The 24325-nt window shown below is 36.9% G+C and overlaps 2 protein-coding genes across 6 annotated transcripts in view; one reads left to right on the top strand and one right to left on the bottom strand.

Moving 5' to 3' along the window:
• LOC117705391 (gamma-crystallin D) overlaps positions 1 to 24325 on the bottom strand; it is a 763352-nt gene that overhangs the window by 150786 nt on the left and 588241 nt on the right. The window lies entirely within an intron of this gene.
• Pikfyve (phosphoinositide kinase, FYVE-type zinc finger containing) overlaps positions 1 to 24325 on the top strand; it is a 92515-nt gene that overhangs the window by 36012 nt on the left and 32178 nt on the right. For all 5 annotated transcript variants that reach the window (XM_076931765.1, XM_076931767.1, XM_076931764.1 and 2 more), the window contains 8 exons: positions 6014 to 6073; positions 8157 to 8286; positions 8689 to 8869; positions 9654 to 9728; positions 13178 to 13285; positions 21091 to 21231; positions 21981 to 22107; positions 22349 to 23505. In XM_076931765.1, coding sequence (XP_076787880.1) covers positions 6014 to 6073; positions 8157 to 8286; positions 8689 to 8869; positions 9654 to 9728; positions 13178 to 13285; positions 21091 to 21231; positions 21981 to 22107; positions 22349 to 23505 — 1979 coding nt within the window. The remainder of the gene's footprint in view (positions 1 to 6013; positions 6074 to 8156; positions 8287 to 8688; positions 8870 to 9653; positions 9729 to 13177; positions 13286 to 21090; positions 21232 to 21980; positions 22108 to 22348; positions 23506 to 24325) is intronic.

Genomic DNA, 24325 nt, shown 5'->3' with positions numbered 1-24325 from the left:
CCTTTGCACTGCCATGCCCAGTTTAAAGTATAGTCTTTAAAAGGAACTCTTCTGATTGCTGTTCCCATAATGTGCAACTTCCAAGGTGGCAATTCTTTGTATTTATAACATGGACGTTCTGCTCTATTCTTTTGTCTTTTCTTCCTTTAACATCACAAAGCCTCTTTGCCTTGCTATTCTGCAACAACAGTTTCTTTAAGACAGTGTAGATTTTTGAACATAGATTGAGGAAATTTTTTCATTCATGTTCATTATATTTATTCTCTAGTAAACAGTGAATTCCTTTGTAAATTTAGTTGCCTTATTTGATGCCTTAGTTATGAACTCAAAAGTACTAATGACCACATAAAACAACTCCAAAAACAGTCACTATGTAAAAGGAAAGATGCAGCAAACTATTTCTAACATTTAACATAGCAGCATGGATGGATTGTTCCTTTTAAAAAATGACCTGTATATTACTAGATGGAATTAGAAGCTAATCTAAATTATAACCCCAAATATACCATTTTTAAATAAAATAAGTAATTAATTATGACAGTTCATTATAATAATAACCAAAACATCTTTATTACAGATAGACCCTTTAATTTTATGGTTTTACCCAGAGTTTGAATTTTAAACTTTTAACTCTCTAAAACTGAATTGCTTCTGAAATACTTGTCTAATTCTTTGCTACTCTTTACTTTAAACCTAAAAATAACATAAAAGGGCATTTGGGTTTATTTATAACTTGAAACATTTATTTCTTCAACAAATTTCTCATAATTGTCAGTGTAAGCTATTATCAAGATGTAACAAAATGTCAATTAAGGTAATCATGGCAATAAAAAGTGTTGCTTATTTAAGAAATTAAGTATTGAGAAAGAGGGAGAGAAAACAGATTTGACTGCCACTGAGTTTAATAAAATCCACATGGTGATGGGATCCTGTTAGTATAGAAGTTTGAAACAGGATGGGAAGATGCGGATGAGTGTAAAGGACAGTGAGGCCGATCTGACCCTGTGAGGATCCACTCTCCTGTAGTTACGTGAGGAGATTCGGCTTTAAGAGAGTTGTAGCTCAGCAGTAGACTATGTCATGACGGACATCTGTCCTCTGACATGCCTGGAGCATGAACGCAGAGTGTGAAGTATACTTGTTGGCTGATGATTTTACCTTTTGGAATGTTAAGCATGTTTTGAAAATTTTGAAAAAAGTAACCTTTCATCATAGAATTCATACTGCTGAGCTGGCACACTCTCACTTTAGGAAACCTAACTGAGAATGTTAGGTGAGCAATAGAACTGGAGGCTTCAAAAGTGACATTTTTACAGCCAACCTCAGTGTAACTCTCTGGAAAATAAAAGGAGAAGTTTCTGCAGTTGGAAAAACCCATCATTCTTCTTGGAAACTCTGGTTTTAAATCTTTAAAAAATGATAAAAGTTATGAGCAGCAACTGCCATTTGAAGATAAATCTGAAAGAAAGGCACATACTTGTTAAGAAAAATGACAGGATTGCAAAAATCCACATTGGTTGGAGTAAAGGTCAGGATATCAAAGAGTCCAGTTGTCATAGAAAGAAAAAATCGAAATTATTAGAGCAGTAAATGTAGTTCAAAATTAATATTACCTGAAAAGATACATGGATAAGGAGAAATGAAGTCCAAGAGAATAAGGAAACAGAGTGCATGGTTAGTTCAATAGCTGCCTAGATGTGGGGAGATCGTGTGCCCGCTTATTAAAAACAGTTGTACCTGTGATCAAGAAGCTAGAATCTATTGTCTTTAAAAAATCTTGTGTAACAGGAGTCTAGGTTACTGTATTGCTAGATGGCATGACATTTTTTCATTAATTAATTAATTAATTATATGCATTGATTATTTGTCTGAATGTCTATCTGTGTGTGTGAGAGTGTCAGAACCCCTGGAACTGGAGTTACATAGACAGTTACAAGCTGCCATGTGGGTGTTGGGTTCTTTGGAAACACAGCCAATGTTCTTAACTCCTCAGTCATCTCTTTAGCTCCTCACTTTTTTTGATTTTCGAGACAGGGTTTCTCTGTATAGCCCTGGCTATCTTGGAACTCATTCTGTCGACCAGGCTGTCCTCAAACTCATAGAAATCTGCCTGAATCTGCCTCCCAAATCAAATGCTGGGATTAAAGGCTTGCACTACCACCACCTGATTTTTATTTTATTATATATAAATGAATATATATATATTCATTTATATAAAAATGGCTTCTTGATAGGGCTTTGGGAGGTAACAACATTGTAAGAAGTTTAGTGAGTAAAGTATACTATGGTATTTAGAAAAAGATTTGTGGTGACTGGGAGCCTGTGCTGCCTAGCTAAAACAAATCACTTTGAAATGAACCTAACCCTACCTTAATAGTGATAAGAAGTTGGTAGGTTAGAGGAATATCACTTTTTTTTTGATGTTAGCAAAGCATTTGATTGTCATCAACTTTGTTGCCCTAGACAAACAATGAAATATGTAAAAGAGCTAGTTGGAGTCAGTGGTCCTATGTATTGGGTAAAAGCATAGGCTGTTCTGGGCTGGGCTAGAAGATGGCTCAGTAGGTAAAGGTGCTTGTCACCAAGATGGACAACCTGAGTTCCATCTCTGGAACCCACATGGTGGAGAACAAGAACCAACTCATGGAAGTTGCCTTCTGACTTATGGCATTGGCATGCCCCCTGCCTCCTAAATAAGTAAGTAAATAAATAGATGTGAAAAAAAATATAGCTTAGGCTATGGAGTCTGAATTAGTTTTATAACAATTGATTGCTTGCTTTTAATTGTTGTTTAAAATGATCATTATTGATTTGAAGCCAGTAAGAAGGGAATATCCTAAGTTATCCTATAGGGCTTTGCTGTAGTCAAGATTGTTCAATACTTACTAGAGAGATTAATAGTATAGGATACTGGGTTTCATTGTGGTTCTTCACATATTCACAAATTATATTTGTATTAGTTATATGGAACAGAGTGATGCAATGACATATGTATGTAAAGGAATGAGTCAGTAAAACCAGGTAACATCTGGCACCTCAGCAACCAACTTTTTTTTTTTTTTTTTTTTTTTTTTACAAAAACCTTCAATATTTACTTTCTTGTAATTTTAAAATATCTACTTAATAATATTAATTGCAGTCATCGTGCTGTAAAGTACATCTTGGTTTCTCTACCTAACCGAAACTTCCTACCCTAGACCAACACTTCCCTATTCTGTCTACTCCTGCTGGCCTCTGACACCCAGTATTATTCTGCCCACTGTGAGCTTTTGTTTTTTTGAATGGAAGTCTGCAGTCTGCAAAGCATAGTATGCTTATAACTGTAGAGGTTTAGCAGTGCTGTTATGAGTGTTGACAGAGTTGTGTAGCTTGCTTCAGTGATTGTGTAAAATACTAAAATGAGCAATATCAGTTTGAGACCAGCTGGAAGAGGATGCTCTTAGGCTATGCTATAGAGCTGGGTATGGCTATATCAGTTTGTTGAGCACTTTGTGTGTGGGTTGTGGGGCAGATGTTTATAAGAAGTTGTGTGTGTATATGTGTGTGTGTGCATGTGTGTGTGTGTGTGTATGTGTGTATACATGTATACATGTATGTATGGAAGAGACCAGAGGTCAACACTGAGTATTTTCTTCATTATTGCTCTTCACCATCTTTTCTAAGACGAAGTGAACCTGGAGCTCACTGATTTTGTTAGGCTGACTGGACAGCAAGCCCCAGGGATTCTCCTGTTTCTACTTCTCACTGCTGGGACTACAGGCCTGTACGGCTAAATTCACCCTTTATATATGAGTGTTTGCGATCTCGACTTAGGTTCTCATGCCTGTGTGACAAGCACTTTGCAGACACTTTCAAAACTTTATAAACATTTTAATTTACTTTTAAAAATGTATATTAGTGTTTTACCTGCATGTATTTATGTATACCATATATATGCCTGGTGCTTGTGGATGTCAGAAGAGGACAGTGAATCCCCAGGAACTAAAGTTATAGATGGTTGTAAGCCACCATATGGGTGCTGGGAATTGAACCCAGGTATTAAAATTTGTTTTGTGTTACAGGCAAGATTCTGCAATGTTCTTAGAACACTAGTAGCAATACTTTGAGACACAGGTGAAAGCCATGGCTCTGTGAGCCATTTGAGTGGATTTCCCATGCACAAAAAAGATGTGATTAAGGAGCCGATTAAGTATCCCATTGGAGACACTGCATCAGACCTAGTGCATGTGGGCCATTACATCGGACATTTGCCTGGTTCTTTGAACATTCCTTACTGCGGAAAAAAACCTAGGAGATCTGTTCTAAGTGGAAAGAGAATGGGAGGCATGGCAAGCAGATTCCGTGTGTGACTTGGTGGGATCCAATTTTCAGGAACCATGTTTTTGAAAGATACTGTGCAAATAAATAAATTTGAATATGGATCAGTTTTGTGATTGTTACACTATTGTCTGCTTTCACAATTATGTAAATAATAGGGTGGCTATAGAGCAGTGCTCTCGTTTTCAAGTAGTACATACTGATGTGTTACTTGCAAAGTTTTGTGACTAACTTGAAATACTTTACATTCAGACTTTATACGTACTTGTATGTGTGTATCTTTGTGAGTGTAGGTGTCAGGAGTTGTGGAACTGGAATTATAGGCAGTTGTGAGCCACCGTGTGAGTGCTGGGAATCAAATTCAGGTCCTCTGGAAGAGCAGCAGATGCTGTTAAGCCTTGAGCCCTTGGGTAACTTTACAAGCATGTGCAGATATATAGAGAAATAAGATATTACAAGTTTTCAACATTTGCTACATCTTAAGGGGACAGTATACAGGACTTTTTGTAGATTTAAATTTTTCCATAATGAGAGGAGAAAACTATAATTTCTAGAATTTGATATTTAAGTTCTAATATGAGAAGTAGGACTTTTAAATAACAATGCATTAATTGAATTAACAGAATTTGGCATTGCTTTTTTTCTGCTAGAAATATAGAAACAAAATATATCTGTCTTGCCTACATACCTGGTTATATTGCATGGTATAGTTTAGTTTTCTGATAAAATATTTTCTCTGTTTCCTGGCTGGAAGGGTGAATTTATTGGCTTAGAAGTGAACTCGGAAAAAGTTTTGCGGAATATTCACATATTGGTAATGCACTGTGGTTTAATTTGCATAGTAGAAAGAACTGCTCTGAGCTGTGTTTAGAGGAAAGTTCATTTGTAGAGTTTCACTTGTAGAAAAGTATTTAGATTTTAAATGCTTTGAAAACATTCAGAGTGTATTCGTGAACTATCTTATTGCAAAGATGTGGTAATAAGCTAGGAGTTTAAAAAACCCAAAAACTATGATTTTACAACTTAACAAAAATTCCTTGAATTTTATCTTTATCTTCTGCCATATGGAGAATTTGGCATATTTTATATTTGCCATATAAAGATAAAATAAAAATAAAAAATTTATTTTATTGCATGTTTAGTTTGAAAACTCACATAGTTTTCTTATGCGGCTTCTATAAAGTACCCTGCCTATAGATAGTCATTATTTGTTAAATTATGTAGTAATACATGAGGAAAGTGGTAAGTGATATAATGTTTTAAAGTTTATCATGCTAATTACTAAAGACCTTTGCTTTTTTTTTTTTTTTTTAAAAAAAAGGAACAAGAGAGAGCTTATTCTGAAACTATTTTTAGTGACCATGGTCTAGGAACATTGGTTTTGGTTTCTCCAATTTCCATGTTTCAACATGGAAGCAGTTTAATAAATTGGTTCTGTTTTTGACAACTTAAGGTCATTTGAAAACATATCTGTTAAAATGTCTGACATTTGAACCAAGGCAAATTGTTTAATGGTTCTGTTGTCTCCTGAAAATAGTTTAGTAAGAAATTTATAAAACATATTTAAACGTTTGCTGGATGGTGATGCATTTTGTAGGAGTACCACACCCATGTGGGGGTGTTCTGCTGCATAATTATGCTGACATATTGAAGTCATATGTGTTTCCTTCCTCTTTGTTCTCTTCCTGGTTTGCAGAGTATTTGGTTTCTGACACTGGAGGACAGCAGCTCTCAATAAGTGATGCCTTCATCAAAGGTAATCTTAAAACAGCTGACTGGAAGTGGTGTCTGCTTCTTGATGGTGTGCTTGAGGTCTCGTCTTAGCACACTGATTGACAGAAAGTGCGAATGGTATTTGATTATTTTGGTATTATAGGAACATGATTTTAAATGTGTAGAATGACTTTGGAGTATGTTGGAATTCAAGAATATACAGTTGGTCTTAGTTTGAGATGAGATCTTTAATGTAAAGGTGATTAAATTTTTTAAAAATCAACTTTGTGTTTTATTCTTTTGAAGGCATTATATAATAGTAAACATTGATATACATATTGTCATGGATTGCCTCACTATTAAAGAGCTCACAAGTGAGCTTATTACTTGAATTTGCTGTTTGCCCTGTAGAATTGGGAAGAGAAGTAGGCAAAGGAGAATAAAGCATGAAATCCACTGTCAAGCTCATTGGGTCTAAAGAAGAATAGATGAATACAAACCTCTTACCTTACCTTAAGCTGCTGAGGAGAAAAGGCAAAGGAAGGGAACAGTCTTTCTCCAGTCTTCTTAGTTCCTGGGGCTTTAGAAAAGTGAGGAGGTGGGGCAAGTTGGAACAAGGGAGGCAGCTGCTCTGGCTGGGTAGGCTATCTAAATTCACCTTCTAACATCTGGTTTGACTAGTTTATAGACTGGCTGTTCATGTAATTGAAAAGTGCCAGTCTTGTGCCTCTTGTACCATTACATGTGCTTAATAGGAGTTGATTTGCTTTAAAAAAGAAAGCATTACACTTCCCATCTCTTTCTTTCCATGTGTTCAGTCATATTCTATGATTATTTAATGAGCACATGTTTTGTAAAGCATTGTTGTTTAACTTTTTTCATTCATTTTATCCCTCTAGAAATTTTTATTTTTATTTTTTTTGTCACTTAAAAGTGTGTGCGTGTGTCTGCCTGCATATGTTTATGCTCATGTTAGTGGAGGCACCTGCAGAGACACAAGGTGTTGGATTCCCTGGAACTAGAGTTCCAGATGGTTGTAAACTGCCTGATCTGAAAGCTGGGAACTGCTTCTGGAAGAACAGCAATTGCTCTTAACTTAAGAACCATTTCTCCAGCCCCTAAAGTAGCTTAGATCAGGCTGGCCACAAATTCACAGCACCCTTTGCCTCCTGAGTTCAGGGATTAAAGGTGTGCACCACCACACTCAATCATTTCACCTGTTTAAAAAATTTAAAGACTTCAAAATCATATGTAAATTGTTTATTATGTTTTATTTAGTATAATTTCTTTGTAGTTTATTTTTTAGTGTGTTAAAACTTTGTTTTAAAGCCTATATTGTAAAATACAGTGAAGGATTGTGTGAAGTGACTTTATACTGTCATTTGGGACTGGGATTTTCCATGAGAGTTTCTCTTCTGAGAATTCAGGGCCCACATGACGTTACTATTGCCATTCAGATTTCAGTTGAATGTGGTTTTCAATTTATATTTTATGTGGAAAATTTGCATTCTTTGTAACTCTCTAAAACAGTGGCTCTCAACCTGTGGGTCTCAACTTCTTTGGGGGGGTCAAATAGCCCTTTTCAAGGGGTCATCTAAGACCATTGGAAAACATAGATATTTACATTATGATTCATAATAGTACCAAAATTAGTTATGAAGTAGTAATGAACATAACATGAACTTATTAAGGGTCACAGCATTAGGAAGATTGAGACCCACTGCTTTAAAACAAGCAGGATGAAAAAATACTATTCTGTTTGTGTTTTAGAATTCATGTTGATACTTTTGGTGGGAGAGTCTTTGTTACTTAGGTTAAGTTACTTTTCATAATTGTTCTCTGATTTTGTCTGAGGGAGTTGTTTCTTCGTCCTTCCACTATGCTGGGTCCTGCACATGCTAGAGAAGTGTTGTGCCTCATGCTCTGCTTCTGTAGTTGAGTGTCTTGATGTATGTGTATATATATGGTTGCATATTTTATTACGTATTTTAATTTTTTGTTGATTACAAGTCTTTGCTGTTTTATAGCAATAATTTATATTGACCACCTTCTGAGAGTTTTATTTTAAGTGTATGAGTTGATGGTATAAAATATGACAATGAAGTACTAACTTATTTTATGTTTAGAGTCCTTATTTAATCGACGAGTAGAGGAAAAATCTAAAGAGCTGCCTTTTACTCCTTTGGGATGGCATCATAACAACCTGGAACTCTTGCGGGAGGAGAATGAGGAGAAGCAGGCCATGGAAAGGCTGCTGTAAGGCACTAGATTTTTATTTTTCTCTTACAGGTTTTATAATTTTCAGTACTTGGCTATATGCATAATTTCTCTTGCTTATAAAGTGAAAATACTAATTTAAAGTGTAGTCTGGGTTCTGATGAAATACCTTGTAAAGCAGAGTCCCAGGCTGATTGTCTCCATTTTAATTTATGTGTTAAAATTTTATTTTAGCACTATGAAGGTCATTTATTAGTTTAAAGCTACTCACAGATTTCATTTATGTACAAAATCATTATGGTAAATAAAGATACACTGAAAGAATATAATTGACATGGAAGATCTTATCTTTGAGCCATAATTAGAATGTTTATTTCTTTAAAAGTGCTTCTTGTGTTTTTAGTACTAACTGTACAAACTTGTTTTTCTACCATTTTGTAGTTCAGCTAACCATAACCACATGATGGCCCTACTCCAGCAGTTGCTTCAAAATGAGTCATTGTCATCGTCCTGGAGGGACATCATTGTGTCACTAGTCTGCCAGGTTGTTCAGACAGTCCGACCTGATGTCAAGCACCAGGATGATGACATGGATATCCGTCAGTTTGTCCATATCAAGAAGGTGAGTTCTGCTACTGTTTGCTGCTGTTAGGAACTTTGGGGCAGGCCTGACAGTCATTTATCAGGTGATCTGAAAGGAGTCATTACCATGAAGTTGTCGGCTCTGTCAACAATATAAATAGAGCTCTTGGTAGTCCTCATAGGAAGTGAGAGGTGCATGGAAAGTTGTGGTGTGGTGTGAGAACCAAAATAAACATTCTTTTCCTTTTTTTTTTTTTTTTTTTTTAAAGATTTATTTATTTTATGTCTGTGAGTACACTGTTGCTGTCTTCAGACACACCAGAAGAGGGCATCAGATCCCATTACAGATGGTTGTGAGCCACCATGCGGTTGCTGGGAACTGAACTCAGGACCTCTGGAAGAGCAGACAGTGCTCTTAATCACTGAACCATCTCTCCAGCCCAATTTCTTCCTTTTCTAATGCTGCTTCTTAGCATGCCATTTATGAGAAAGTCTGTTCTCATAGATGACTATCACTGTCTTGAGGAAAAACAGTGAGTAATTGCTTTATTTAGATAATATTAACTTGGGAATGTATGTTTTACCCATAATATTTAATGTTAAAAATCGTGTTGTCGACACCAGCTTATTTAGTCAGTGAGCATTTAGAGTAGAAGGTAGGAAAACAATTATGATGAGATGCTTAATTATGAGACGAAGTGAACTATATTCTGGAACTTTCTGCCTTTAACTATGTTGTAGGTTAAAGATGCTTAGACATAATAATAACCATCTGATGAAGTCTGGGTATATCACTAGTTTTTATTGTTTTCTTGTTTTATTAGATCCCAGGTGGAAAGAAATTTGATTCCCTGGTTGTCAATGGCTTTGTTTGTACCAAGAACATTGCACATAAAAAGGTAATAAGTTTCAGCTCAGCAGTGGAATTCAGTAGACCATGGCTATGTGCTAAACTCACAAGTGTGGAGTTTTTACTATGAAGGAAAAGTAGATATTGAAGGGTGCCTAGTCATATGGTTCATAGAGGTGAAAGTTCAGAGGTTCCAGGAAAGTCCCCCAGAGCTGATGATGGGTCGGAATTTGAATAATGGGAATTCATAAGATAGAAGAAGGAAGAGGGAAAGTTAGGTTTTCAGTTCAATAGAGGGCAATGATACTGCTATCCTATCTCCCTAGACCTTCCCTCCAGGCAGGGCTTTTCTGAAAGATAAAGATTTCTTCAAATGGTTTAGTTTTCTACAACTGGTCATCTTACAGAATTGTCATTATTATTTTCTCACCAATTGTACTGGCTGGTTTTGTGTGTCAACTTGACACAAGCTGTAGTTATCACAGAGAAAGGAACTTCCCTTGAGGAAATGCCTCCATGAGATCCAGCTGTAAGGCATTTTTCTCAATTAGTGATCAAGGTGGGGAGGGCCTAGCCCATTGTGGGTGGTGCTATCCCTGGGCCAGTAGTCTTGGACTCTATAAGAAAGCAAGCTGAGCAAACCAGGGGAAGCAAGCCAGTAAACAGCATTCCTCCATGGCTTCTGCATCTACTCCTGCCTTCAAGTTCCTGCCCTGTGTGAGTTCCTCTGGTGATGAACAGCAATGTGGAAGTGTTAGCTGAATAAACCTCCCCAACTTGCTTCTTGGTCATGATGTTTTGTGCAGAAATGGAAACCCTAAGACACCAATTTTACCTTACTCTCAGCTCCAAGGCCTCTTTTGAGCACTAGCACAAAGAGAAGAAGTTAGGTTAGGTATTGAATGTTAGGGAATCTTGAGATAGGAACTTCTGTGGGCTTTTAATTTCCTGGACACCTTGTTAAATACATGGCTCCCTAACCTTTTTAGACTGTCTCATTGAGTTGGTTAAGGGAGGAGGAAAGGTTAGATGAGTGAGTGGAGGATCGTATTGCATTTAAAATAGACATTGTGGATATTTCAGTGTCATCTGTTGGTAGTCATTCAAATACATTTTTATTGATTCATTTTCTCTGTGCCTTTTGCTCAGATGAATGTCTGTATAGTACATACAGTGTGTGCCTGATGTCATGGAGGTCAGACGAGGGCATCAGATGCCTTGGTACTGGAGTTACAGATGGTTGTGAGCTGCCATGGTGCTGAGAATTATATACCAAGTGCCCTTACCTGCTGAGTTGTCTTTTTAGCATCTTGGTCTTCTCATTTTGAGAAACTATAACACCATCATTAGACTTTGCTCTACTTCACAATCATGAAGGAAACTACATAACACTAAAGAATACCTTGGCCTCATCACAGGAGACTTGTTGTTGTGAAGTCAAGACAACCACTTTAGTCTGAGAACATAGATTGTTGAACTGTAGTTCTGTTTTTACTATTTTCTAAGTATAGACTAATATAGCTGTCTCTGAGTTATTGTAGGTTATTCGTTCCAGGGTTTCAAGGGAATGCTGAGATGTGGGATGCCCAAGCTCTGTGTATAAGAGGGCTGGCTTAGTGTGTACTTACAATCTATTGAATACTTTCTTGTAGACCTTAATTTATGTCTAGATGACTTACAATGGCTAATACAATGTAAATGTACAAATAGTTGTTTTGCTATATTGTTTAGGCCTTAATGAATTTAATAGAAAAAAAAATTTGTGCATGATTAGGACACACAGACTCTTTGCCCATTTTACAGATATTATTCTATCTGTAGTAGGTCAAATCCAGTTGTTTCATGAAATATTAAAAAGCATCTCATGCTATTGCTGGCTAGGCACCGGCAGATAGGCCAGCCTGTTCTCTGCCTGGCAGACTCTGACTCAGCTCCAAAATTGCTCCCTCTTCCCTGCTCACTAAGTTCCCATGAATGGCTGCTGCCACACCCGCCTCACACTTCCAAATTCCTGCAGCTGGCTGGGGTGCACACCTTGACTTTGCTGCCATCCCTTTTTCTGGAATCCAGTTGAGTCTCTGAGTGAAGGAAAATACCACATAATCTTAGTTTAGAATCAACAGGTAACAGTCGCTGGGCACAGAACCTAGCATCCTAAGTTTGTAAACTATGTTAAATCCTTGAATGGTGGATGCACCACTCAAACCAATAGCCTCTGGCTTCCTACGTTCTGTCTCTCTTGCTGCTGCTGTCCAAAAGGGCCAATCATTCCTCCTGCCTTCCCTCTTCCTCTTCCTGACCCAGAAGTCCTGCCTAATCCCCCAGTGATTGGTCCCCTGTAATCTTTATTCATTAGGAGAAGGTTCTGCCATAGTTGGTATTAAATATTGTGTTTATATATACAATCTTGTAAATCAGGATATTACACTTTTAAGGTACAGTGTCAAGCCAAAATAAGTGATTTTTACTGAATTAAGACTAAGAATTTTAGTCAGATGGTGATGGCTCACACTTTTAATCCCAGCACTCAGGAGGTAGAGAAAGGTGGATTCTCTGAGTTTGAAGCCATCCTGGTCTATAGAGGGAGGTCCTCCCTATCTTAAAACAAAACAAAACAAAACAAAACAAGGACTAAACTTGTTAGGTCTTTTCAGGAGTTGACGAAAATCATGTGTAGGAGAGGTAGAAACATACCCATGAATTATTGGTTTGCCTCACTGATCATATTTAGACATAGCCTTTAATTTTAGAGCCTTAGATATATTAGCCCACTTACTTGCTGTCCTCAGAACTGTTTGCCAATCTGGGCTGTGTGAATTTGGTCAAACTGAAACCTTAATGGCAGCACACAAGTTGCTCTGCCTGTGGCTTTAGTCACATAGTTGGAATGTTGGCAGAGTTTATGCTTTTGACAATAATTTTGTTTTCTCTTTTAACTTCACATTATCCATTGGGCTTGCCAACTTAGGACTGTTGGAGAATGTATTCTGTTAGAATAATGTTTAAGTACCATTAATTTTTTCTTCCTTACGTTTGAAGTTTAGAAAGACTGAAATGCAGTTTCAAAGTTGTTGATCTAGAGTGTGTGCATATTCAATATAATACCCACTGCCACCTAGAGCATATTATTTGTTCTTACAGCATGAGAAATTGTAAAACAAAAATATAATGAATAGTATAGAGGAATAGGTGAGAAAAAGTTGTTTTTGAAGAACTTGCTTTGAAAAAAAAAAAGAGAATTACCCAAAAGTAATAAATTAGAGTTTGATAATACTAATAGGAATTATGAGCAATATAAATTAAAATTATGGTTAAAAGTCTAGGAATAGGTGAGAAAAAGTTGTTTTTGAAGAACTTGCTTTGAAAAAAAAGAGAATTACCCAAAAGTAATAAATTAGAGTTTGATAATACTAATAGGAATTATGAGCAATATAAATTAAAATTATGGTTAAAAGCCTATAAAGTGTAAACCTTTAACAAAACCTTTTTTATTTTTAGATGAATTCTTGTATTAAAAACCCCAAAATCCTTCTGTTGAAGTGTTCTATTGAGTACCTCTATAGAGAAGAAACAAAGTTTACTTGCATTGATCCTATTGTGCTTCAGGTAAGAATTTCTGGAGGAAATCACTTGATGGATGCTTACCTTCTGCGCTGCTTTGCCACCGCTTACTTTAAAAAACCTTGTTGTTTCAAAAATTAAATTATGTGACCCATGTTTATGTTACACTTTAGGAAGTAGCTTACCCAAATCTCTTTCATTCATTTTTAAGGTTTCAGAGTGTTGAAGGAAGCATATGGCTGGGAATGTGTGGAAGAGAAAGTGAAAATTAAACTTTGGGTTTAGTTCTCTTCTGTACTTTGGCCATTGCTTTACGGGGAGAGTTTCTCTAACTTCTTAGGTTAATGGAACCTCCCATTATGTAGTATAGCTGCTCACTAATACCTGTTTCTAGAATAGAAATAGTTGATATGTAGTTGGCAAATAGAGGAATAACTTAAGAAGGGGGTTATATGTTGGTTTCTTTGTTTTTTTTTTTTTTTGTTTGTTTGTTTTTGTTTTTTCTGAGCAAAGGGCAACAAGATAGCAGCTGTAAGTTATAACTTCAGCCTTTTTGCTACACAGGCACAGGTTCTCTTAGCTCTGCTCTGTAAGGAAATGCTTATTACAAAGCTCTCTCCACAGAAAGATGTACTTTTAGCCAAGGCTGGCTCCTGGGAGCTTTACTGCCAGAGCACCATCTTTTCTCTTGCAGTTCATTTTATACATTAAAAAATTTTTTTAAAATTGAAATAGAATTAAATACATCACTTTCCCTTTTCCCTTTCCTCCCTCTAGCCCCTCTCAGCTACCCACTCTTGAACCCCTCCCATGCCCTACCCACTGTCCTATTGATAGCCTCTTTTTTGATAATTGTTGTTACATATGTGTGTATGAATGTATATATATGTACAATTATATAATATGTATGATATATATGAATATATGAATGTATATCTGAATGTATATGTATGCACAATTATATAATATATATTATGTATATTAATATATACAAATACATATATGAATATATATGTATGCATAATTTTTTACACACAAACACACAACCTGCTTAGTGTTTTTGTTATTGGTATATATATGATTTTAAGGCTGACCACTCTGCATTGGACAACCAGTAGTGGGGCTTATCCCTGGAAAACCTGGAAAATGCTAATTCTTCTAACAGTCATTAGTTGCCTGTAGTTCTTTGTCTAACATGCCATTGATATTACCCCAGGTCCACATGTAAATTTATTCTCTTTCATCCTCTCAGGGTAATCCATGCACCCCCACTGGATCCCCTCCTCTTTCCCTAACTCCTCTGGGTCTACAGATTATAGCTTGGTTATCATTTAATGGCTAATATTCATTTAATAAATGAATATATACCATATTTATCTTTTTGGATCTGTATTACTTCATTCAGGATGATCTTTTTCTAGTTCCATCTGTTTGCCTGCAAATTTCATGGTGTCATTTTTTTAAACTACTGAGTATTTTTAAATACTCCATTGTATAAATGTACCAAATTTTCTTTATCCAGTTTTCGATTGAGGGATATCTAGGTTGTTTCCAGTTTCTGGATATTATTAATAAAGCATCTATGCACACAGTTGAGCAAGTGTCCTTGTGATAGGATGGACCATCCTTTGGGTATATGCCCAAGAGTACTGTAGCTGGGTCTTGAGGTAAATTGATTTCTAGTTTTCTGAGGAACTGCCATATTGATTTCCATAGTGGTTGTAAAAGTTTGCACTCCCAGCAGCAGTGGAGAAGTGTTCCTCTTGCTCCACATCCTCAGCAGCATGTGCTGTCACTTGTGTTATTGATCTTAGCTATTTAGAGAGGTGTAAGATGGAAACTTACTTTGATTTGTGTTTCCATGATGGCTAAGGATATTGAATATTTCTTTAAGTGTTCTCAGCCTTTTGAGATTCCTTTATTGAGACATCTTTTTTTAGATATGTACCCCAATTTTTAATTAAATTATTTGACTTGTAGATATCTAGTTTCTTTTATATATTTTGGATGTTAGTGCTCTATTGAATGTGGAGTTGACAAAAAATCTTTTTTCATTTTGTAGGTTGATGTTTTATTGGATTAGTGGTGTTTTTTTTTTTCTTTATAGAAGCTTTTCAGTTTGGTGAGGTAGCATTTATTAATTGTTGATCTTAGTTGCCTATGCTACCAGTGTTTTGTTCAGAAAATTGTCTCCGGTGCTAATGTATTCAATGTTATCCCCCACTTTCTATCAGGTTCATTGTATTTGGTTTTATGCTGAGTTCTTCAATCCACTTGGACTTGTGTTTTTTTGTAGAGTGATAAATATGGATCTATTTGCATTCTTCCACATGCAGGCATCCAGTTTGACCAGCACCATTTGTTGAAGGTGCTGTGTTTTTTCCAGTGTGTATTTCTGTTTTTTGTTTGTTTGTTTTTAAAATCAAAATCAGTGTCTATATATATGTGGATTTTTGCCTGTGTCTTCAGTTTGAATCCATTGATCAACTTGTCTGTTTTTATGCCAGTATCATGTAGTTTTTATTTTTGTAATGCTCTAGTACAACTTGAAATTGCTGGAGATACCTTCAGCAGTTTTTTTATTATTATACAGGATTGATTTAGCTGTCCTCAGTTTTTTTTTTTTTTTTCCCATATGAAGCTGAGAAGTTGTCCTGTCAAAGACTGATGGGAATTACATTAAATCTGTGGATTGCTTTTGGTAAGGTGCCATTTTTACTATGTTAATCCTACATCCATTATCCTGAGATATCTTTCTATCTTCTGATATCTTCTTCAATTTCTTTCTTCAAAGACTTGAAGTTTTTATCGTGCAAGTCTTTTTACTTGCTTGTTTAGTTACCCCATGATATTTTAAATTATTTGTGGCTTTTGTGAAAGTATTGTTTTTAATTTTTTTAAATTACTTTTATGTTTTTACAGTCCAGTCTTTGCCCCACTTCCGGTCTGCCCTCCCACAGTTCCTCATCCCATTCCTCCTCCCCCTGTCTCTTAAGAGGATATTTTTCTCCCAACCCCCACAAGGCCTACCCACTCCCTGGGGCCTCAAGTCTCTCAAGGGTTAGATGCATCTTCACTCACTGTGGCCAGACCAGGCAGTCCTCTGCTGTATATGTGTCGGGGGCCTTGGGCCAGGTATTGTATGCTCCCTGGTTGGCAGCTCAGTGTCTGAGATATCTCAGGGGTCCCAGTTAGTTGAGACTGCTGGTCTTCCTATGGGGTTGCCCTCATCCTCATTCTTCCAGCCTTTTTCTAATTCAACTACAGGAGTCCTTTTTGTGAGTACACTATAGCATCAGTAATAGTGTCAGGCCTTAGATCCTCTCCTTGAGCTTGATCCCAAGTTGGGCTGGTCACTGGACCTCCTTTCCCTCAGTCTCTTCTCCATTTCTGTCCCTTCAGTTCTTTTAGACAGGAACAATTCTGGGTCATAGTTTTTGACTGTGGGATGGCAACCCCATCCCTCTACTTGATGCCCTGTCTTTCTACTGGAGGTAGACTCTACGAGTTCCCTCTCCCCACTGTTGAGCATTTCATCTAAGATCTCTCCCTTTGAGTCCTGAAAGTCTTTCACCTCACAGCTTCTATAAGGCAAAGGACATAGTCAATAGGACAAATCAGTATGTTATAGATTGGGAAAAAAAATCTTCACTAACCCCACATTTGATAGAGGGCTAATATCTAAAATGTATAATGGAGTTAAGAAGCTAACCTCCAAAACACCAAACAGCCCAATCAAAAAATGGGGTATAGAGCTAAACAGAGAATTTATAACAGAGGAATCTCTAATGGCCAAGAAGCACTTAAAGAAATGTTCAAAGTTCTTAATGATCAGGAAAATACAAATCAAAGCAACCCTGAGATTCCACCTTACACCAATCATAATGGCTAAGATCAAAACCTCAGGTGACAGTACATGTTGGTGAAGATGTGGAGAAAGAGGAACACTCCTCCTTTGCTGGAGGGGGTGCAAACTGGTATAACCTCTCTGGAAATCAATCTGGAGATTCCTCAGAAAATTGGAACTAGTGCTACCTGTAGATCCAGCTATGCTGTAACTCTTGGGAATATACCCAAAAGATGCCCCACCATGCCACAGGGACGCGTGATCCACTATGTTCATAGCAGCCTTATCTGTGATAGCCAGAAGCTGGAAACAACCCAGATGTCTCATAACAGAAGAGTGGATACAGAAAATGTGGTTCATTTACACAATGGAATACTACTCAGCTATTAAGAATGAGGACATCATGAGTTTTGTAGGCAAATGGATGGAACTAGAAAATATTCTGAGTGAGGTAACTCAGACCCAAAAGGATATCCATAGTATGTACTCACTAATAAGTGGATGTTAGCCAAAAAAGTACAGAACACCTAGGATATAATCCATAGAACTCAAGAAGGTTAACAAGCAGAAGGCCCCAGTGAGGATGCTTCATTCTCACTTGAGAGGAGAAGAAAACAATCACAGGAGGCAGAGAGAGGGAGGTACTTGGGTAGGAGAGTGGATGGGGAGGGGATAAGGGGAACATGATCACATATGGGGGTTAGAGACAGGAGAGAAGCCCTGAGGGCCAGCAGAATGAATGGAAATATGCAATTCCAGGGGGGGGGGGGGAGGGGGCTCTTGAAAGTTCCCTGATTTCTTTCTTAGTCTGTTTGTCATTTGTATGTTGGAAGGTTTCTGATTTATTTCTGAGTATATATATATATATATATATATATATATATATATATATATATATATATATATGAGTTAATCTTGTATCCAGCTACTTTGCTGAAATTATTAGCTGTAGGAAGGAGTTTCCCAGTGGAATTTTTAGAGTCACTTATGTATACTATCATATTGTCTTCAAATAAGGATACTTTGACTTCTTCCTTTCCATCTGTATCTCCTTGACCTCTTACAGTTGTTTTATTGCTCTGTAGCTAAGACTTCAAGTACTATGTTAAGTACACATGGAAAGAATGGACAACCTTGTCTTATTCTTATTTAGTAAGTTTCTCTCCGTTTCATTTCATGTTTGCTATAGGGTTGTTGGAGATTGTCTTTATTATGTTTAGGTATGTCTCTTGTATCCCTAATCTCTTTAGTACTTTTATCATGAAGGGGTGTTGGATTTTTGTCAAAGGCCAATGAGATAATCAAGTAGTATTTTTCTTTCAGTTTGTTTATATGGTGCATTACATTTACTGATTTTTGTATATTGGACCTTCCCTGCTCCTCCGGGATGAAATCTATGTGATCATGGTGGATGGTCTTTTTGATATGTTCTTGGATTTGGTTTGCAAATATTTTAATGAGTATTTTTGCATTTATGCTAATGAAGGAAATTGGTCTCTAATTCTCTTCCTTTGTTGGGTCTTTATGTGGTTTGGGTATCTGGGTAACTGTGGCCTCATAAAATGAATTGGGCAATGTTCCTTGTGTGTCTTATTTTGTGGAATAATTTGAGGAATATTGATGTTAACTCTTCTTTGAAAGTCTGGTAGAATTCTGTACTAGAATCTCTGCCATGGGCTTTTTTTTGCTTGGGTGACTTTGAGTGTTTCTATTTCACTAGGGGTTATAAGTCTGTTTAAATTGCTTATCTGATTTTGATTTAACTTATTAATTGATGCTTATTGAGAAAATTATCCATTTCTTTTAGATTTTCCAATTTGATGTACAGGTTTCTTTTCTCTCTTTCTTTCTTTTCTTTTCTTTTTTTTTCCTTGTTGTGAGACAGGATTTCTCTGTGTAGACCTGACTGTCCTCTAACTCACTCTCTACACCAGGCTTGCATTGAACTTAGAGATCTGCTTGCCGCTGTCTCCCTAGTGCTGGTTCTAAAGGTGTGTACCACCACCACTAGTGAGCACAGGTTTTTGAAATATGAACTAATGATTCTTTGGATTTCCTTGGTGTCTGTTATGTTCCTGTTTTTGTTTTTGCTAATTTGAATATTTTTCTTCATCTTTTAGTTAGTTTGGTTAAGGGTTTGTCTATCACGTTGATTTTTTTCCCCCCTTAGTTTCATTGATTCTTTCAGTTGTTTTCTTTCTTTCTTTCTTTCTTTCTTTCTTTCTTTCTTTCTTTCTTTCTTTCTATTGATTTCTACTTCGAGTTTGATTATTTTTTTCCATCTACTCCTCTTGGGTGTGATTACATCTTGTGCTGTTAAGTTGCTTAATTTTCTAGGCCTTTGAACTGGTATTTCTTTCCTTCCTTCCCTTTATTCCTATTATTCTTTGATTTGGTCTTTTGATAGTTTTCCAGATTTCCTGGATAATTTGTATCAGGATTATTTTAGATTTAACATTTTTCTTTCTTCAGTGTATCTTTGGTGCCTGAGAGAGATTCTCTCTTCCATTTCTTGTATTCTGTTGAGAAAGCTTGCCTCTGTAGTTCATGTTAACATTCCTAAATTTTTAGTTTCCAGAGTTCCCTCAGTTTGTGTTTTATTGTTTCTATTCTATTCTTCAACTGTTTGCATTTTCTTGGGTTTCTTTAAGGAATTTATTCATTTCCTCTTTAAGGATCTCTTATCATCTTTATGTAGTTGGTTTTAATGCCTTTCTAGTGCTTCTGCTATGTAGGAATATTTAGAGCCTGCTCTGGGTGGTTCTAGTAGAAACATATTGCCCTACTGGCATCTAGGCATCTGGGTTTGGGATGATTATAGGTCTAGGTTCTGATTTCTGGGTTTGTCTTTTTTGAGTAGATGTTTTGTTCCTTGGTTTCTGTTTCCTGGGATTGATAGCCATGTTTTGCCTTTACTGGCCTGTTTAGTTGGTGTGTTCACAGAGAGTGGTTGCTGGTGTTGGTTGAGTTGGGGGAAGTAAGGTTGAGGGAGAGGGTCTTTGTGATCCTTTGGGGACTGGGTCAAAGAGGAAAGAAAGACCACAGCAGCTTTCCAGCTACAGAGCTGGGGATAAGACTAAGGGGATAGGGTCTGAGGAGTAGTTGGAGAAGTGTGGGTCTTCCTTCAGCCTACTTGTTGCCCCAGGTAGAGTGGCCTTAGATCTGAAATTGCAGAGATTTCAGCTATTAGTGGCTTTTTTGTTTGTTTTGTTTTGCCATGGCTTTTTTCTCCTATGAATGGTATGAATAGTTTGTGATCATTCAAATTATATGGTTTTTAGGAATATAAATGTCATATACATGGAAACACACTACCAAAAATATTTAGGAAAAAATACTTTTTACATTAATAGATTATCATATTTTTTTCAAGCAGGATAAAAGCAATTACTTTGTATTTCATTCCATAGATAGGAGCTAGCAAAACACAGTTGTAGTTCAAGACAAAATGCTTTTTCAAATTCTCTGCATTAGTTAATGAATTTATTTCCTGGAGCTCTTGTTGTCTTAAGTTTTCTGCTGTTACCCGTAAAAAATGGAAGATCTTGTTTAGATTTAGGTCAGCGTTTCCAGATATGATGGAGTATGACTTTTCAGTGAAGAACCTAAGAGGAACAAGGGAAACACAGTTACATATGCTATTGCTCTTCAGGCTTACACTGCTCTGTGTATATCACCCCTGTTCTTGGTGGTTTTATAGATGATGTTAGCATACTTTCATAGGATTAGATCATAGCCATATTGAGTATAAGATGCTACTCGGTTGTGGAGTTGTTAAAATGTGTAAAATTATGCCTTGGATTTCATGAACTATGGTATTTTAAATCTAAATATATTCTAATATCACAATCATTCACAATTCTCTGAATCTGGTTATCAAACTTGTTTTTAATATGTGAGTCATGGTTTGGGCATATCTGTAGTTAACAACATGATTTAATCCTGATAACATGAGACATCTTGAATTGTACCAGGTTTTGTATTTCTGATTTATCTTACTTAGGAAAGGGAATTCTTGAAGAATTATGTTCAACGAATAGTTGATGTTCGACCCACATTGGTTCTCGTTGAGAAAACAGTGTCTCGGATTGCTCAGGACATGTTACTGGAACATGGCATTACTCTGGTCATTAATGTAAAGTCAGTGAGTGTTTATTTGTCTATTTTTACTCATTTACAAAATCGCGGCTTTTAAATTAATATGCATGTATGGTAGGTATGCAGCAATATTTTTATTTGATATAGCACTTATGTTGAAGTGGGACCTGGGTATGGTAGCTACATTATTAAGACTCACACTGGAAGACAGTGTAATTATGTAACTATTCCTTTGGGTGTTTAAGAGACCAAATGGACATTACCTGTCAGCAAGTACATTATTGGTTCTTCATTCTGCAAAACAGAGACTACTTTTAAGGAAACTGATTTTTATTTGTTTGTTTTCCCATAGTGTCTTATGCTAAGACATGCTATCCAAATGCTCTTTTAACAAAAGATAATAACAAAATAAAGTAAGAATAAAAATAATGTAGTCTCACACTGTACTTCTGGCAGGTCTGGAACTCAGTTATTAAAACAGGCTGACCTCAGACTTGCACTGATCCTCCTGCCTCTTCCTCCTAAGTGCTCGAGGTATGCAAGTGTACCACCATGCTACACCCATGCTTTGATAAGAGTGCCATGACCATGCTTTGTTTTTGAGGCCACACATTGATTATTTAGCAAGTAAATTGGCCAAATGTAGAATAAATAAATTGTCGTGCAATTTATTAAAATTAAAGAATTGATTGTGAACATTATTTTGTTTAATACTTAATGTACTTCTCCACGTTATTGAGATTTTTACTCATAGCTGATTTAATTTTGTAATACAGTGTTTTTTCTGTTTTGTAGCAAGTTTTAGAAAGAATCAGTCGAATGACCCAAGGTGATTTAGTGGTGTCCATGGACCAGCTGCTCACCAAACCCCACCTGGGCACTTGCCACAAATTTTATATGCAGATATTTCAGTTGCCTAATGGTGAGTCATCTTAAGCATGCATTCACTCAGTTGGGGACCTCAAGGAGGAGTGAGTCATCTCCTAGTTAACTATCAGTGTTTACTCAGGAAGTGTTAATATCTGTTAGCACTGGTTAAGAAGGAGACGTTTAAGGTGGTTTTATTTCTATATGGATTTTCTTTTTTGTGGGTAGTAAATTCTATTTGGTCCTCTAAATTGTCATCTACGTCTCTTAATTTTTATTTATTTATTTATTTGTAGAACAAACCAAAACACTGATGTTTTTTGAAGGCTGTCCACAGCACCTAGGCTGCACAATCAAGCTCAGAGGAGGCTCTGATTATGAGCTGGCCCGAGTTAAGGAGATCCTAATATTCATGATCTGTGTAGCTTATCATTCTCAGCTAGAAATCTCTTTTCTCATGGATGAGTTTGCTATGCCTCCAACCTTACCGCAAAGCCCTTCATTCCATTTTCTGACCGAGGGACGAGGGGAAGAGGGAGCTTCTCAGGAGCAGGTCAGTGGCAGCTCCCTTCCCCAGGATCCAGAGTGCCCTCTTGATGCCCTGACTTCTGATGATAACACTTTGTTGGAATCAAGGATTGTGCTTGAGAAGGGTGAGCTGGACAATAAAAGTGTTCCACAGGCTGTTGCCTGTTTGAAGCATCAAGAATATACCACCCCCACTTGCCCAGCAGGTATCCCCTGTGCTCTCTTTGCATTGGTACCTGAGTCATTGTTGCCTCTCCATATGGATCAACAGGATGCTGTAGGAAATGAACAGCCAGAGACATCACAGCAAACAGATGAGCAACAGGATTCCAAAAGCCAAATGAGAGCTTTTCGAGACCCTCTACAAGATGACACTGGAATGTATGTTACTGAGGAAGTCACCTCCTCTGAAGATAAACGAAAGACTTACTCCTTGACATTTAAACAGGAATTAAAAGATGTGATCCTCTGTATCTCTCCAGTTATTACATTCCGTGAACCTTTCCTTTTAACTGAAAAGGGGATGAGGTGCTCAACTCGAGATTATTTTCCAGAGCAGATTTACTGGTCTCCTCTTCTTAACAAAGAGGTGAAGGAAATGGAGAGCAGGAGGAAGAAACAGCTGCTCAGGGATCTCTCTGGACTTCAGGGCATGAATGGCAGTGTTCAGGCCAAGTCTATTCAAGTCTTACCCTCACATGAGCTAGTGAGCACGAGGATTGCTGAACATCTGGGTGATAGCCAGAGCTTGGGTAGAATGCTAGCTGATTATCGAGCTAGAGGAGGAAGAATTCAGTCAAAACATTTGGACCCTTTTGTCCATTCAAAAGATGCATCATGTACTTCAAGTGGCAAAGCAGGAAATAAAACTGAGAGTGATGAAGAGAGGGGGTTGATTCCAAGTGATGTCTTATGGCCAACAAAGGTAAGGCGTCACTCTTGACTGGGTAAAATTAGAATGTTTTGTCTGTTGAAAAATTACTGAGGTAAGATTTAAAAAAAATAGGACAAATTACATGTAGACTTATTATTTACTCTTCTGTTTATTTTCTTCTTCTTGAGTCGGGTAGCTTATATATGAAGTAGAAAAGTAGATTTATAAGGCAACAAAACTGGGATTTTTGGATTTTAATATGCACTTGTAGTAAAGTAAGAAGGTCTTGAAGTAAGGGAAAGTGTGTAGTTGTTTGAAGTTTCTGTCTGTATTGCTTATGTGTGATAATGATGTAGCTCTTGATTTTTTCAGTGTTTTAAGATAAGTCTTGTTTTTGTTTTAGTTTCTTTTTCCTTCTTCCCTCTATCCTTCCTTCCCTCCTCCCTCTTCCTCCTCTTCCTCTTCCCCCTCTCTCTTTCTCTGTTTTTTCTTTCTTTGTTGCTGTGATCAAATACCCTGACAAAAAGACACCTCGTGGAAGAGTTAATTTAACTTGCAATTCTGGGTTTACAGCCCATCAATAAGGGCAAATAAAGATAGCAGAAACTTGAAATAACTTAAGATACCACACCACAGTTAAGAGCAAAGAGAAACACGTATATGCTGCCTTCTTGCTTGTGTTCAGTTCTATTTTTCAGTACTTAAATAGTTCAGGACCTTTTGCTAGGGAATGGTGCCACCCACAGTGGACTGGTCTTCTCACTTTTTAATTTAAGATAATCACTCAGATATGCCCATCTTCCAACCCAATGTAGATAATCCTTCATTGAGACTCTTTTCCCAGTTGACTCTAAGTTGTGTCAAGGTGACA

The sequence above is a fragment of the Arvicanthis niloticus genome, chromosome 3, assembly GCF_011762505.2.
Source record: "Arvicanthis niloticus isolate mArvNil1 chromosome 3, mArvNil1.pat.X, whole genome shotgun sequence".
NCBI lineage: Eukaryota > Metazoa > Chordata > Mammalia > Rodentia > Muridae > Arvicanthis > Arvicanthis niloticus.
This window is presented reverse-complemented; position numbering and strand designations above follow the sequence as displayed.